This window comes from Eleutherodactylus coqui, chromosome 4, assembly GCF_035609145.1.
Source record: "Eleutherodactylus coqui strain aEleCoq1 chromosome 4, aEleCoq1.hap1, whole genome shotgun sequence".
Lineage (NCBI taxonomy): Eukaryota > Metazoa > Chordata > Amphibia > Anura > Eleutherodactylidae > Eleutherodactylus > Eleutherodactylus coqui.
This window is the reverse complement of record NC_089840.1, coordinates 204,756,237-204,773,743: the sequence shown is the minus strand read 5'-3', so window position 1 is coordinate 204,773,743 and position 17,507 is coordinate 204,756,237. Positions and strand designations below refer to the sequence as shown.

Sequence of the window (17,507 nt, the reverse complement as noted above, 5' to 3'; positions counted from 1 at the left end):
GCGTTCAATAAGTGTTATGTAGAGAACGCAGGAAGGAGCAGGGCAGTTTACTGAACAGGACCCCGCAATTATGTGATTGTTGGTGACCCCCGACATATCAGTGCTGCAGGGTCTTCGTAAACGCTGACCAGCTCTGACTGCAATTGGGGTTTCTATAGATGATCAAAAAACACTGTGTAACTGTCCCCCAGAAGTCTGATATGACCCATTCCTATACTTTATTTTAAAGTGGATATAATTTTTAAATGAACTAAAAATGTTTAAAAAAAAACAACAAACTTAATAAAATAACAAGAAATTTCAGTGAAAAGAGGAATTAAAATATATATTTGAGGAAAAAAAACACCAAACAAAAAACAACAAAACTAGCAAAAATTTTGGCGGGCCAGGAAAAAAAAACTAAATAAAATGGATAAAAATAGGGCCATAAAAACCACCACATGAGTAAAATCGCTAATAAAATGCCTGATCCTTTAGGACTGAAACACTCTGGTCTTTAAAGGGTCAATGACCTGATAATTGTGGCGCCCAAAAATGAGGCACCCATCTACCAGTTATGTATGGTATTCAGGTAAATTTTAATTGGAATTGCAAATTTTTAATGACCATCATAAATATGTATATACAGCAGTAACCCAAACCCTCTTTGTTGCCTATATCTGGCTGTACTGTAATTGGCATTTTGCACCAGACAAGTCCACTGAAGGACAGACATACGGCACTGCGACAGCAAAAATTGTGGAACTATATCCCATGCCAAGTGTTAATCTTGAGGAGGATGGAAACATTACTGTAGACTAGAAATTACTCCTTGATAGTCACCATTTCTAGAAAGCTGCCTACCCTTCATGCATGAACTATGAAAAGAAATCCTGATGGAGCAGAAAAGTGTGGGATCGGACACAGATATCAGCAATGGATTCCATGCTAACACCTACAACTCAGATGGCAATCCACATTTGACAATGCTATTCAAATGCTCTGGAAAACTTCCATGTAGATTTTTGCTACCAGCGAAAAAAAAAATCTTAACCCTTTCCAATCCACTGTCTGACGTCTGTAGACATTCTGATTGAAGGCTGTACAGCTCTGATTTCGGAAGACGTTCGGCAGGGTATTCTTACTGTATATTACTGGCCGCTCTGTTGTCAGGGGCCTCTCCAGCATGTCCTATACCATAGTACTGGCTCTAGCCAGCAGATGGCGCCATTGTATAATGGCAGAAAGAGAAAGCCCCCTAGGAACCCCTGAATCCAAAATTGGATTGCAAAGGGTTAATACGTACCACGCAGCATATTCTGCATGCTGAAGAGCTTTACTAAATGGGGCCAATCTTTGTGTGCATCTGCACCACGTCAAACTGCATATCTACAGCAAAAATCCAAGGTCGCCCTCTGATTTCTGCTGCGGATCCTGTAGTAATGCAGGTCAGACTGGGAATAAGCAAATACGATGCTTGTAAACATTCGCCAAAATGCGTGGCACCATAAAATAGTACTGAGGGCAAAACTAGTACACTGTGCTATGGCTAGTGCTACTAATCTTTGTTCTAAAGCAGCTGTAAATCGCTGTTACTTCTATGCATTAAATTTGAAAAAAAATGGCAAAAAAAGGAAACAGAATGGTCCTTACTATATTTTGTTAGCATTAGTGTGAGATTTATTGCTAATCTACTTCTTGTTTAGAAAATGTCACCCAATGCTGCTACTCGGGGGCGTAGCTAATGGCTCATGGGCCCAGGTGCAAAAGTTTGTCTTAGGGGCCCCCCAACTTCTCTTAACCCCTTAACGCAGAGGTGTAACTTGAAGCTTCTGGGCCCCAATGCAAAACCTGTAATAGGATCCCAACTATAATGCTTTATTCATAGTACTGGGCTCCCCATATGGAGAACAGAGGCCTTATGGGCCCCCTAAGGCTCCTGGGCCCAGGTGCAATCGCATCCCCTATAGTTACGCTAGTGCTGCTACTTAATGTGAAAAGCAAGTCTTCACTGCCACGTCACATCAGTACAACAATTCATTTAAGTCATGGTAATTTCTCAGAAACCTGAAAACGCAGAAAAAAAAAAGCTGTGGGGATTAGAAGAGGACATACCTTTTCATGAGGTTCAAGCTGCCCCTGAAGCTGCTCCAGTCGACTGCAGAGCTCCTTCTCTCTATTGACCTGGAAATCCTTGATATGCATAGAGGTGTGCAACTGCTGCACAAGATGCTTCACGTCATTCATAGTCGATGCATGTTCATGGCTTAATAGTTCTGGAGGTACAGGAAGGCCACAATGTTACAGAAACAGGAGCGAAGAAAACCCACTCCTAGTTCTATACAAAGGAGCTAAAATGTATTACAAGATGTCTAAGACACAAATACAGAGAAGGTACCCTGTAAACATCAACCCGACAAGGACACTAAATATTTCATAACGGTTCTTAAAAAGGCCAATGCTCTTAAAATATATAAGCCAAGCTACTCGCCAAACGTAAAATATCACGTGGACACTTATTAAAGACAAGTTTTACAAGTCTGCAGCTTAATCCCTTAGTGATGAGCCGATGGTCGTCCTTGCAAGAGCCCTAAATTGTTTACATAGCCATTCATTTTTTGGGGGGAGGACAAGTTGTAGTTTTAATGGCACTACTCTGGGGTCCATATAATGTGTTGTAGAGCCATTACATTTTTTTTTTTGGGGGGGGGGGGGGGGAGAAGGGGGGGAATTAGGGTGGTATGGGGAAGCCCTTCAAAATCTGCCATGGTTTTCAGAGTTTTCCTTTTATGGTGTCCATCATACAGTAAGAATAAGATAATTTTTTTAATCTGGATCAGCATCATTACTGCGATCCCAAGTTTATATAGATATGCACAATCAAAAAACATTTTTAAAGAAAAACAATTGAATCTGCATCGCCGCCTTCTAAGGCCGATAGCATTGTTATTTTTCTGGCAGTGGAGCTCTGAGATCTCGTTTTCTGCAAGAGGAGTTTTAGCTTTTATTGGTACCATTTTGAGGAACACGAGACTTAGGGACTGCTTTTTAGCGTATTTTTGGAAAGGAAAACAAAAGAAATATGGCAATTCTGGCGTTTGTATTTAGAATTATTTTTACAGTGTTCACTGTGTGATGTAAAAAAAATATTTTCGTTGTCCGTCATTAGAAAATCCAGTAATGCCTCTTGCTTTAAAAAAAAAATTTCTTAAGTATTTTATTTATAAAAGCTTTTTTGTGTAAAGAAATGCATTTTTTTAAACTGCATTTTTGTGTTAAAGATTTGTGTCGAAAGAAGTTCAACAAAGATTCATTTTAAAGTCCCTCAAGTGGAAGAGGAGATTGTTCGATCACTAGGATAATACACTGCAATACTTTTCTAGTGCATTCTATTAAGCCCATGACATCTGCATGTTAGAATCTGCCAGAGGTGGGATCTTATAGGCTAATTTACATGGCAGACATGGAGGCCTTTGTCAGGCTTCAGGATGCCATGGGTAGTTTGTAATCCCACTGCGAGGTGCCGATGTGTGACAAAAAGGATCACACTCCTGCTTACTTGCAGTTGCTATTGCTTATGGCACATAAGGAGTTAAACTGCCAGGATCTGAGGTTTCTCCAGTCCTGGCGGTTACAGCAGGAGCCTGGCTGTCAGTCAGCAAAGCCACTGTCTTACAAAGATGTATGTGCAAGTCTACTACTGAGGTCGGAAACCATGTCAGTCAGTAAGGGGTTAAAATTTATGCATATTTTAAAAAATTAAAGCGTTTTCAAGCACATTACCTCTTTTTGGTGCCCGCACATCGTAAATTTTATCATTAATGGAGAGTTTGAAGTCATCTAGTAAAAGGACGTCAATGCCTGTGGAAGAGGCTACACGGGATCCATCTGAAAGAGACAGTGGACTATATGACTCAACAATTAGTGGGTATGTAGAAGGGTTATGATTAGAGATGAGCGAGTATACTCGCTAAGGCACATTACTCAAGCGAGTAGTGCCTTAGCAGATTATCTCCCCGATCGTCTCTAAAGATTCGGGGGCCAGCGCCGGTGAGTTGCGGCGGGGAGCAGGGGGGAGCTGGGGGAGAGAGAGAGATCTCCCCTCCGTTCCTCCCCGCTCTCCCCCGCCTGCCCCCGAATCTTTAGAGATGAGTGGGGAGATACTTGGCTAAGGCACTACTTACTCGAGTAATGTGCCTTAGCGAGTATACTCGCTCATCTCTAGTTATGATGCATCTAATAGTGGGAGGCCCTACTAAAGACATATGGAGTTAACGGGCAAAATCAGGTCACGAAGATCCCTGTTATTACCAGAGCACTTCAGCAGGTTCATTACAGATAAGCCCATTTATTTTAATCCAGGGAGACTGATCTGCCACTATGCAGATAATAGCTGAGTGCTTAGGATCCCCACAGCAGGACATTCCAAAATCAGCTAGCATCTTTTTGACTAAAAAAGTTAGTCATAGATAACCCCTCAATACACAAGAGTGTAAATGTACCTAAATGGTTTCATATTAGTTTAACCCCCAATGACCAAGCATAGAGATGAGCGAGCATACTCGCTAAGGGCCCTTAGCGAGTACTAGCCCACTCGGAAGAAAGGGATCGGCTGCCGGTGGCGGGCGGGCAGGAACGGAGGAGAGATCTCTCTCTCCCTCTACCCTCTACCCCCCCCCCCCCCCCCCGCTCACTGCCGCAACTCACCTGTCGCCCGCGCCAGCAGCCGAACCTTTTCTTCCGAGCGGGCAGGTACTCGCTAAGGACAATGCTCGATTGAGTGATTGTCCTTAGCGAGTATGCTCGCTCATCTCTAATCAAGCACCATAAATTTACGTCACTTGGTCCTTGGCCGCAATACCGGTCGATGGTAAAAACAAACAACGCAGTATTAAATCTCTGCAATGAAGCAGGAGCTGGTTGGGTCCTCGGCTGTTGGTCACAGCTGAGGACCCAGGGAAGAAGGCAGAAGCAATTTTAAACCGCTTCTGCCTTCACTCTTGCAGACTGCATACTGTATTTCCCCCAAAAAATAAGACACTCGCTTATATAAATTTTAGGGGGTGAGATAATACTTAACTAGCTGCCGGCGTTCGGGTCTCTTGCGCTGGTCTCTGATGCTGCTGCAGGCTTAGTGTTCTCCTGCACACCGACAGAGCAGTTCTTCCAGGTAGCGGGGCTTGAATACCCCGCCTCCAGCAAGCTAATGCTCTGATTGGTTAATTGAGCGCCACGTCAGCCAATGAGAGCCGTCACTCGATTAACAAATCATAGTCATTCATTGAGTAATATTATTGAATGGCTGTGATTGGTCAGTCAAGGCTGGCTAGTCGAGACCAGAGCAAAGGACCCGAAGGCCGGCTGCTAGGTGAGTATATTTTTTTGACATGTGGTATAGCTAGCGCTTATTTTTGGGGGACGGCTTCTATTTCAAGCATCCCCGAAAATCAGGGTAGGGTTTTTTGGAGTAGGGCTTATTATTGGGGAAACACAATATTACTCTGAGCGCTATGTAGTGAATAGAGAAAGTGTTAAGTGTCACTTCCATTATTCGACCCGGCGATGAAGTGACCACCGGGTGCCCCCTGCCACAGGAGAGCTGCAGGCTCCTAGCAGTGCCAGATCAGTTTTGTTAGTGACTGATGTTACTGTAGGGGGATGTTTTTCCCCCTCTAACTGGGGCTCTGTGGATGCTGCAGTGGAAAAGTGTGACATATTTGGGGAAAAAAAAGGATATAAAAACAATAGCCCTGCATCACAGAAAAAACAAAACAAAAATAATTTTGGTAGCTGAATGAAATAAAACCGAGCAATAAAACCACCATATGGGTAAAATCCCTAAAAAGAGTCTGATCCTTTTGGACCACAACAACCTGGACCTTAGGGGTTAAAGCACACTGCATTGTGAGGGTGGGTACAGTCGCATACTGCCAAACCTGTGGAGTAGATTGCTACTCTGTCAATTCCCCGATCTTCATTCTGAAGCTGCTGCAGAAATACTCCAACTGAATCCGAAATGGGCTTCAGAGTAAATCGGCATTTCTCCTGGCGGGATGGGAGGTTAACGGTTATCACAGGAAACCCGTTTTGGTAAACTACAGTCACATCTAATAAACAAAATAAAAGACAGTCATTAATATTAGTGCATAGGAGTACGTTTTATATAAACATATGGGGCATAAATTATATGAAACCCATAGTACTGCGGGTAATCAGATCAATAAACTGAATGGCATAAGAAGCAATTCCCCAACTCACCATCAGAGGGCGATGCTGCACTGCAAAATGCTACTTTTTGGCTCAGCCATGCAGGAAGTCTCTGGTGCGCCTAGAAAACAGAAGCATATACATTATTATTCATTGGGGATGTTATCCTGCAGCTTTACATCTTTTAGAGCCAATTAAACATTCTAATGTCGACCATTTCTAAGAACTGGCTGATCTACAAGATTCCAAAACTACTTCAAGACTCTCAAATACAAATCTAAGAAATCCAGTCATACATCATTTAAAGAGTATAAATCTTTGCCAATAAAATGACATTGTTTCTGTCCTGAACATCTGATTAATAAGGAGATTCCAGATTTGTCATTTTTCTAAAGTCATTTCCCGGATGAAATATTGTCACATGACTATTCACATACCAAGGGAAAAACGCGGTCATTACTAATAGATCTTCCAGATTTAAACCCCCCATAACTCCTGTTTAATGACACTCAGATATAGAAATTTGGTATCAGTGGAAACAGACTCAAAAAGTTACATTTAGCAAAACTACGGTGTGGGAACCCAGGCTAAATCCTGGCGGAAATCTTGCGGTTTGGCCGCAGTGGAAAAACCGAGAGATTACGGCCATGAGAAGCGTTGCTTAGCTGCGGGTTTTGAAGCGGCCTGGCCGCTCGCTCTTCCGCTGCGGCCGGCACTCCCATAGAGGAGAGCGCAGCCGCAGCGGAGGAAGAAAAACAACAAGTATACTGCGGCCAGCTAATCCGCGCCAGAGTGCTGGCTTTGCCGCGGCAGATTTGCTGCCCCGTGTGGACGAGATTTCTGAGAAATCTCGTCCACACGGTCAGCTAATCCTGTGATTAGCGGCCGCAGGCGGATTTGCCGCGGCGAAATTCTGGACGGAATTTCTGCGGCAAATCCGCCCCGTGTGAACCCAGCCTAACCGTAAGACAGTCCATGCTGCCCACAGCAACCCATCACCAGCTTACTGTAACAGTTCTGCTAAAGGAGACCCAAGAAGTTTAAACTCTGCCGTAGTCGTCACTGGGGGGGTTAGGACACAAAATAACCGCCAACAAAAACAGGACTGCGTTTTGTGTCCTTGATTATCACCTCTACCAGTCTATTAGTGTGCAATATCATTTTCGAACAGTTTGGTGAAGTTCCCCAGTAGTCTCACAATTCATAGGGGATGCTCCAGCTTTATATAAAAGGGAAAGGTTGCATTGATAAGCAAAAATCATCCGCCCGATTACCAGTAAGCGTGGAAACAGCGGCGCGCCTATGCAAGTCTCATACAAAGTCCTCAGAAATCCACTGTCAGAGCAAGCAGAGAATCGGACATTCTGCAGCCGACTGTGTGGAAGATGCTGCGCAAATGTTTGCGATGGTATCCCTACCAACTGCAATTTTTACAAGCCCTGAAACCGGACATAAAGCCGAGGCGATGTTCTTTCTGCGACAGTATGAAAACTAATGGAAAGCGATGGTTTCATGGAGTCTTTAGTGTTTAGTAATAAAGCCGCCTTCCAACTTTCGATAAAACAATGTAATATCAGAATCTGAGGAGGGAAACCCACCCGTCTATGTGGAGCGTATGTGCGAGACCCCCAAGGTGAATGGGTTTTGTACTATAACCTGTAGGAAAGTATATGGCCCCTTTATTTTCCATGAGGAAACAATCCTGGGGATTTCCTACCTGGACACTACAGATATGGCTTCTGACACAGCTGGAACAGGGAATCCCAGGTTTCATTTTCCAACAGGGCAGGCATTCCCAATTAAAGTCAGATCTGAGGTTAATAGGCAAACAGATGGATTGGCTGTGTAGGTGGTGATAATGAACTTCTTCCTTGGCCTCCATGTTTTCCGGACCTTACGGCTTGTGACTTTCTTTTCTCTGGAGGGTGTTAGTCTACATACCCCCCTCACCACCCACCATGCACAATCTGCGGCATCCCAGAAGCCATTGCGTCAGTTATAATATTCTACACTGTATATGGCAGGAAATTTACTACAGACTATGTGTGTCCAGTGACAAGAGACCACACCGATCACCTGAAGTTGTGCAAAACAAAACCTTTTGAGTTGGTTTCCACTGATATCAAATGTATGTATCAGTGTTTCATTAAACCTGAGTTATGAGGGTTTCATATCAGGAAGTTAATTTGTAATAACTTTGTACAGTAATTTGTATATTAGATACTTCCTGGTACAAGGAAAAAAGTTTTTAATGCATTGTAATAAGATTCTGTAATACATCTTTACCGACAACAGCCATAAATAAAACACACGGCTGCTGTCCATCAATTCAGCCCTGAGAGCCTCGACTCCTTGATCGCCTACGGACGTCTAGCTAGAAAATGTCTACAGCAAAGAGTCACCAAAGGGTGGAACATGTTCTTATCTCTGGGGGCCACTCCTTGCTGAAAACACTACAACAGACACATTATTTCACATCACCTTTGGACTCCACAATCCCACAATGACTAATAGCTACTAGGATTCCCGATAGATGTAGCAGCCTCTCCGGTCCCACTGCGGTTCTTATGTTCATATAAAATATGCTGGAAGACAGCTGTGCAGGATGAGACCATGGGGGCTACACAAGATGATGAGGGTCCATATCATAGCACCCTTCTGCTGCGTTCTACGTGGCAGACAGCAACAAATCACTCAAGATTGAATTATCCCAACCCAACCCTGACCGAATATACCAACCGCCTCTTAATAGAGATAAACGTCTTTATCTAAGGAATCATTAAGATAACACCAAGGTCTCCATACAGACAGACCTTATCAAACTACCTTTATACAGTATGACTGGATGCATTAGTGCCTGACAGCTGCACCAGTAATTGGGTGATAGTTGTTCAAGCGAATGGAGGGGAAGCGGCCGGGGATCCTTCAGGCCCGCCTTCATTCAGCACAAACAGGAGTGGCCCAACGATTAAGCGGCTCCTTCTTACACGGCCCAACAGTCAGTTGTGTAGGAAAAGATTCAGTGTAATATTTGTTAATTGAAATCCCTGCTCATTCTGAACTTCTAAGTCCAGCGGGCGGTCCCATCGGTGCTTGACAGCTACTTCCATTCCACTCTGCTCGCTGAGCAGACATGTTGGCTCGTTGCTTTTGCATATGAGCTGCGTGTGATTTACGGACTTCCGCTGCTCACCGAGGAGACATGCTGGCTCGTTGCTTTCGCATGGCAGCTACGAGATTTACAATCTTCAGCTGGTGGTTGAGGTGAAATCGTGGCTTGTCACAGTCATGTAAGCTGCATTAGCTTCATGGCGACGTTGAACCCTCTGTGGTGACATGTTTGCACGACAGCGATGGTTAGTTTAAACACTGGACAACAGTTGATGATTAGATGAAGGCTGGACTAGTAGTGTTGGTGGTATTGTCACTTGAGATGACATGACATCACGTTCAGCAGATGTAAAGATAGCGGTGAAGGACTATGCTTCAATGTTGTTGGTCAGTATGCACCGCCAGCTATGTATGTGGACATTTGTGAGGTGTCATTTATTGGACTCTCCACACAGGTGTGCTGCAGTCTGACAACCAGCTACAAACTGGCAGACTGAGTACTGCTGTATCCATAGCAACTGAGGCCACGGGGTTTGTGGGGGGGGGGGGGGGGGATCTAGCTCACCTGTAATCCCTCGTTCAGTGCACAGGGATGAAGGACCTGTGATGACGTCACTGTCATGTGATCAGGGGCGCAGCTCAAATCCCCTGTGACTGATCACATTTAACTCCGTCACTCATCACTCACAGACAGGTGGTCGTCAGTATTTTTACTAGTAATTATTAGGACATCATAGTACCAAGCTCTGCTGCTTGGTCCATGCATTATGATTCCCAATCACAGACACAGCTTGGCTCCTCCCATAGCAGTGACATCACCACCCACAGGTCCTTTAGCCCACTGGATCTCTGTGGTGGAGGTAGGTCAGTGTGTTCTGCCAGGACTGCCAAGTTGTGTAGAAAATTATAGTACCAGTGTTTCTGGTGGCGCAACACCTCTGCTACATAGTACCTGCACACACACAGCTTGGCTCCTCCCACAGCATCACCACCACCACAGGTCCTTTAGCCCACTGGCTCTCTGTGGTGGAGGTAGGTTATTGTCTTCTGTCAGGACTGCTGAGTTTTGCGAGATAATATTGACTTAGTTGTATTCTCAGTTTGTTATTTTTGTCCTCCCCTTCCAAGAGCTCTAACTGTTGTTCTTCTGTTGGTCAGACACGGTTTTATATTTGTTGTAGGACCTTCTATGGCATCACCGGGGGGGGGGGGGGGGTACCACAGACCCTCTGTAGTACCACAGACCCTCTGCCCGCCCTTTTGTTTTTAGTCTTTAGGTCTACATTTGCTGTTGAGGAAGAGTTTGCAGACCCCTATACATGCACTAGATAGTTAAAGGGGTTGTCTCGCAGCAGCAAGTGGGGTTATACACTTCTGTATGGCCATATTAATGCACTTTGTAATGTACATCGTGCATTAAATATGAGCCATACAGAAGTTATTCACTTACCTGCTCCGTTGCTAGCGTCCCCGTCTCCATGGATCCGTCTAATTCTGATGTCTTCTTGCTTTTTTAGACGCGCTTGCGCTGTGCGGTCTTCTCCCCTTCTCCTAGGTCCAGGCACGAGCTGCGTTCTGGCTCCTCCCCCTTCTACGCATCATCGCGTAGCTCCGCCCCATCACGTGTGCCGATTCCAGTCAATCAGGAGGCTGGAATCGGCAGTGGACCGCACAGAGCCCACGGTGCACCATGGGAAAGGACCCGTGGTGCATCGTGGGTGAAGATCCCGGCGGCCATCTTGGTGAAGGAAGAAGAAAGAAGGAAGACGTCGCAGAGCGGGGATTCGGGTAAGTAATATGTATTTTTTTTTTTTTAACACATCCCTTGTGGTTGTCCTGCGCCGAACGGGGGGCCTATGGGGAAAAAAAACCCCGTTTCGGCGCGAGACAACCCCTTTAACCAACATTCACCAATGTAGAAGCACCTTTCAGTTGATAACTGTTTCTCCCATAGTACCTAAAGTCATGAAGTACCTGCCATTATATTGCCAGTAATAAGGTAATAAAATATGGTTTATAGATTTTGACCAGGGGAGAAGGAGTAAATCACTAGTTTGTAGCGCTCTTGACCAAGTGTAAAGTCAGGTTAGCTCATTCACCTCAATGGAGCAGAGTTGCATTACCAGACATGACCCATGGACAGGTGTGGCAGTGTTTTACTTAAAAATGCAGCCAAGTTCTTCAAATCCTGTACAACCGCTTTTTAACAGAGAAAATGGCCGGTCCCCCCCATACAGCACATATTACTGTATTACAAACGAGGCAACCTGGACAGAGCAGCATTATGTGTGTAGAGAATGCTCATAGGAGTATCATGTTATACAGATGCTGCAAAACTCTACAATACAGCAAGTTGTAACAAGAAAACAAAATGCTGAATGCTGCACAGGAGGATAAAGGAAAAAAAAAAAGTCAAAAAACACCTCACTAGCGCCACGCTTCACTGTAACCGCTTTTTCTACTTCATTAAAATAAGTCATTTATACAAAAACCAACAAGCATTTCATGAGCCCAGGACGCAGTAAATGATTCCAGCTGCGGGGAGATGAACTAAAAGCCTCTCTTTATATTAGCATTCAGGAGGTGTTCACATGGAATAGAGAGTTCTCCAGGAATCCCCAACATGTAACGCTGCTTGGTAAAATTGCTTGTTTGTTAATGAGGACTTTTTTCCCCCTCCTTGGTCTCCCACATAGTTACAGTATATGCTGGGAAAATGATGCAGTGAATGGCTCAATGTATGTGAAATATAAAAGTAATACCGCCGCCTGCAATACCATGAACAAAAGGAGCTTTAATGGGAATGAAGAAAAAAAATAGGTTAACACTTTCATAGGTTCTTAAGATTTAAGAAGCTACAGTAACTTTTTTTGGAAGCCAAGGTCAGATGAAAAACAAGAAAACAGGCAGGGAACTCCCACAATGACATCAATATATCGAATGGGGTTGTCTTCCGGAGACAAACCTTTAACCCTTTACAATCTAATTTTGGATTCAGGGTTTCCTAGGGGGCTTTCTCTTTCAGCCATTTTACAATGGCACCATCTGCTGGCTAGAGCCAGTACTGTGGTATGGGACATGCTACAGAGGCCCCCGACAACAAAGCGGCCAGTAATATACAGCAAGAATACCTTGCCAGACGCCTTCCGACATTGGAGCTGCACAGCCTTCAATCAGAATGTCTTTAGGCGTCACAGTGGATTGGAAAGGGTTAAGGCTATACTGATGGCAACAAAGCCTTGGCAAAATCTCACAATTACCACAATGTATTTAGAGGAGAAAAAAAAAAGTGGAAATGACCTTGTGTTTGCAAGCAAGGTCACTTGCAAATTTTTTTTTTTACAGTTTTGAACACAGAAAAATCAATAGGCTTTTGCATTAAATTTGCAAGGAAAAACCAAGAAACACAATTTGGCCGTGCCAGGCAAATAGACCCCATCAGAGAGTCTCTTGCATGTGTGAATGCATCTGTATCAGTAAATACCAGTCGTCCAAATCCGCTGATTTCACTACCTGACTCCTGAAAGCCTAAGGCCCCATGTCCACGGGGAAAATCAGGCCGGCTACGGATTCTCCATGGAGAATCTGCAGCGGGTCCCTCCTGCCCCACGGACATGAGCGCTGAAAAGAATAAACTTACCCGCAACGGACCGGGCAGGTCTTCTCTTCTTCACGGCCGGATCTTCTTTCTTCGGCCGGCGGATGTACTTGGCACGCCGGAAGTGTGCCGCGCGCATGCGCCAGGCACATCCGCCGGGCCGAGGAAAAAAGATCCGGCCGTGAAGAAGAGAAGATCTGCCGGGTCCGCTGCGGGTAAGTTATTCTTATTTTAGGTCTCCCGCGGATCCGGACAGCTTCTATAGGCTTCAATAGAAGCCTGCGGGAGCCGTGCCCGCAGGAGACCCGCACGAAAATGGAGCATGTCACGTTTTTTTTTCATGCTTTATTTTGTTTAAAAATCACTTTTATTGACCATCCGCGGGTATTTATCAACCTGCGGGTGGTCAATGCATCCCTATGGGATGCGGATCCGCATACGGGTGATCCGCTGCGGATTTAAAATCATATTTTGAACGTGGACATGAGGCCTAAGGGGCCTCCTGACTTGGTCTCAGATGATAATACAGAAAAAGGGACTGAATTTCATTCCCTGACATCAAGCAGGATTCTTGCAAACGGTGATCTCAAGTGTGAACTTTCACATTTTCAATAATTGAGCATTATCAAATAGAATTTGTTAGCACTTTACAATTTCTGCCATCTTTATATGAACTGACATCCAAAGCAGGTGACTTACAACTGGAACGGACTCAGAAATTCAATCAACGCTGCTGAAAAACTACTCCGCTCTGAGCAACTCAGATGTACTGTAGATGGAAATACAGATGCTCGAACATGGAAATTACTATCTAATTAGATCTGAAATTGCCGCATGTCCTCTTTTACAGCTGCTGGGATTTACTGGGGAACGTCCTCCGAGTATGTAAGGTTACAGCACACAAACCCTACAACTGGCCGGCCCCAGCTGTGAACCCGGCTGTGACCCTGCGTACGGCTGTGAAATTGTACTGTGCATTACCGCGTCTCACACTGGTGATCATGCGCAGTACATCTTTTCCCGTACTGACGCTTAGCAATGACGCAGATACCCACAGTCCATATGCAGTTTAATTGCGTATGGGCTGCAGATCTATATCCGCAACCCTAGAAAACCATGGGCTCTGTGTCGTGGATATCTGCAGTAAAATAGAACACGCTGCGTTCTATTTTCCACTCACGGATTACACAATGTGATCAGAAATTCAGTACATATGATTTAACCACATATTACTGCGGATTATACTATACGCTCGCGGAATCCGCAATTTAAATCTGGCCTAATTTTTTTTTTAATCTCTTCATGCCACATCTCCATTCATTTACTCGGTAGTAAATCACCTGCCGGCTATGACATATCTGTATAGTAGAAACTACTGCACGAGCCACATCCTATTCATTAAGGTAACGTCCCCTGATGCAAACTCCGAGACTGTTTTTGCGGGGTGGTTTGGCATTGCCTTCCCGTGTCAACTTTACCTACCCCTCCCGGCAAGATTGGTACCTTGGAAGGATGGAAGGCTGTGCTGGCTACCTGAACCATGTGAGGATTGAACCAGCAACCTTAAGGTCACTGAAGACTACAATTACTCCTACTAGTCACCATTTTTGGAATTAACCAACTCTCTGCATTGATTAGTAAAATGTGGTCTGATTAATTAACCAAGTGCCCATTATTATTATGCCCATTAGGTCTTGTAGAAGTCATTAAAGGTTCTGCGATCCAGTGAGAATCTGACAGATTACCACTCAGTGTAAAAAGGCCCTAAGCCCGCTCACACTGCCTGCTTTTGACTGCGATCCTATTTCGCTGTGTTTTCATCTTTAACGCACCTCATCACTATGATAGGGTGCATTAAAAAGCGCAGTCTAATGCTGTACCCCGTGTTCAAAAATGGCACTCGAAATTGCAGTAAGACGCCACGTTTAACTGACTACCTGTGTGAGAGCGGCCTCCGGAGGTTCACTTTTTCTTCCTACACGATGGACGAATACTCAATGTACTCAATAAATGACATGAATAGTACAACGGTTTGTGTTATTAGGTTTGTTAGATTGTGTTCGTCTATAAACGCAAGTTAATAAATTAAACCACATTTTATTAGTAAGAATTGCAGAAACCAGGGAAATTCTAAAGGGTTCACTTAATTTTTCTTTTAACTGTGTATTGCTTTTGTAGAAAAAGCACTACGAGCAGATCTAATGCTGTAATTCAGCAAGGAAGCTCCTCACCAGAACTCAAGCGCCATGTTTCTCTATGAGTTACAGTTGCACCCCTCCCCACCAGCGGAGGTATAGTGAAGTTAGCGGTATCTTCCTCAGGAAGTATAGCATACAAGCCATCGGTGCCAATCCTCTTAGTTTCCTCATGTTTGTCGGAGATAAGGATAGTACAGTACTATGACAAGTAATAAGAAACAACTGCCATGTGATAAGGGAGAGAAGAGTCTACACACAGTATACAGGAATTAAAGACACAGTACAGGTAAGCTTTCTACGGGGGACAAGGCGCTTGGGACAAAACACCTACACAGAGCACTTCATATCCTGGCAAATAACTCATGAAGTGTTTGTAGTGGGTATTTACATGCAAAATCTTTTGCAAGACATTCAAATACAAATGACTGGGATTTTACACCAGACTAGAGATGAGTGAGCTTACTCGGTTCGGGTGTTTTTGCACTCAAGCACCGCTTTTTCCGAGTAACTGACTACTCGGACGAAAAGATTCGGGGAGCGGCATGGTGGAGCGGGGGGTAGCAGTGGGGAACAGGGAGGAGCTCTCCCCGCCCCCCCCCCCCCACTCCCCTCTGCAACCCCCTGCTCACCCCCGAATCTTTTCGTCCGAGTAGTCAGTTACTCAGAAAAAGCGGTGCTTGAGTGCAAAGACACCCGAACCGAGTAAGCTCACTCATCTCTACACCAGACGCCTTTTGATCAACCAGCTCTTGTTTTTAGGTGAGCTGAAACTAAATGACTAGTGAGCGAATTATCGCCCTGATAGTGGCCGTGTTCACACGGAACTGTCTTTTGCATCCGCTTTCGAGAGATTACTTAGACAATAGTCATCCCGTGTAAAGCCATCCCAAGGATGCGTTCATATGTGGCAGTTTGGTTATAGTAAAAATCCACATCAAAAACCGCAATGGACAAAGTGCTAGCAAAAAACTGCAGACCTGGCAAAACTGCAGCAAAATTGTGATTTTTCCGGTGCAGTTTTTACTGCACCCAACCTGCCCCATGTAAGGGCATCCTTAAAAAGATTGACAACTTACAGAATACTTAACTCAGTAATGGGGTTATCAGCAACCGAAGTATTATGGAAACAAAGTTTTCATTTCAAACTATGCCCCACTCTTTATTCACCCAAATTTCTGGAGCCACTTCACCCCCTATACTCCCTACACAATGGGAGGCACTCGTCGCCATCAGCCATTCACCACGTTGGTGAATACCGGCAGAATCCCGCAGCGGGTCCCTCCTTTCCCGCAGACATGAGGCCAGAAAAATCAGATATATTTACCTGTCCGGACGCTGCAGATCTGCCCTGCGTTGCGGCCGGATCTTCTTTCTTCAGCCTGGCGGATCTTCTCGGCACGCCAGCAGCATGCCGCGCGCATGCACATTTTTTTTTTGAACACCTGCTTTCCTGGCACAGCAGAAATACAGCTGTGGGTGTGCCACGGTACCAGATGGCTCCCATAGGCTTCAATGGAAGCCGTGGGAGACCCGCACGAAATGGAGCATGCTGCGGGTATTTTCCCCACACGTGTGATCCGCGTGCCAGGGAAAAAGGACATCCGCATGTATTTAATTACCTGCAGGTGTCAAATGCATCCTTATGGGCACAGATCATGCACGCGGGACACCTGCGCGGATTTGATAATTCTAATTTGACTGTGGACATTGAGCCTTAATGTTACAAACTAATGATTAATTACCTTTAGTACCCCTGCCAGCTAACTGGTCACCTTTCATAAAAGGACAAAGTTCACCACTTTGTTTAAGGCTCTACAAGTGCACATCCTTTGGCACTTGTCCGCACACATCCAGGACACGGGCATCTCCCATACTGGTAATACTAATCTCATCTCATCATTCTGGCAGGTACACTATGGAGACATTTATGTGTTTTCACACATCAGTAAAACATTAGTAAAGTGTCAAAAATTAACATAATCCCTAAGGCTGACTGGGTCAATGAGGTGCAAAGGAGAACTCGGAGCAGTCTGAAACTGTGCTACTCTGGGACTTGTTCCAAAGTCTAGAAGAACCTAAAAGAAAAATAAGCTTCCTTCAAGCTGGCTGCCTCCGACAGGCCTCTTATTAATCACATTGCACCTCATGACTAGGTTCTTTACCGCAAAGCCATAGAGGCCACCTCCTCTGTATTAGAACTGTGCAGTACACATCATTTTGTGAGAGGACTCCATTTATGGAGTCAGAAAGGAAATTTTACTAATATGAGTCAATTGGAACCCGCCAAATGAATTAAAGTTCGATTATAGATTGGATTTGATGGACCTGTGCCGTTTTCCAACATTAACCTTCAACCCTTAGTTATAGCGCATTTCTATAACAAGGCATATCTTGGACTGTCAATGAAGATTTCA

The 17,507-nt window shown here is 44.6% G+C and overlaps 1 protein-coding gene across 1 annotated transcript in view; it reads right to left on the bottom strand.

Moving 5' to 3' along the window:
- The window catches only part of MCU (mitochondrial calcium uniporter), a 125,212-nt gene that overhangs the window by 8,045 nt on the left and 99,660 nt on the right, over positions 1-17,507 (bottom strand). The window contains exons 2-5 of the mRNA XM_066600577.1: positions 6,238-6,307; positions 5,916-6,086; positions 3,763-3,867; positions 2,095-2,255 (exon numbers count right to left, since the gene is read on the bottom strand). Coding sequence (XP_066456674.1) covers positions 2,095-2,255; positions 3,763-3,867; positions 5,916-6,086; positions 6,238-6,307 — 507 coding nt within the window. The remainder of the gene's footprint in view (positions 1-2,094; positions 2,256-3,762; positions 3,868-5,915; positions 6,087-6,237; positions 6,308-17,507) is intronic.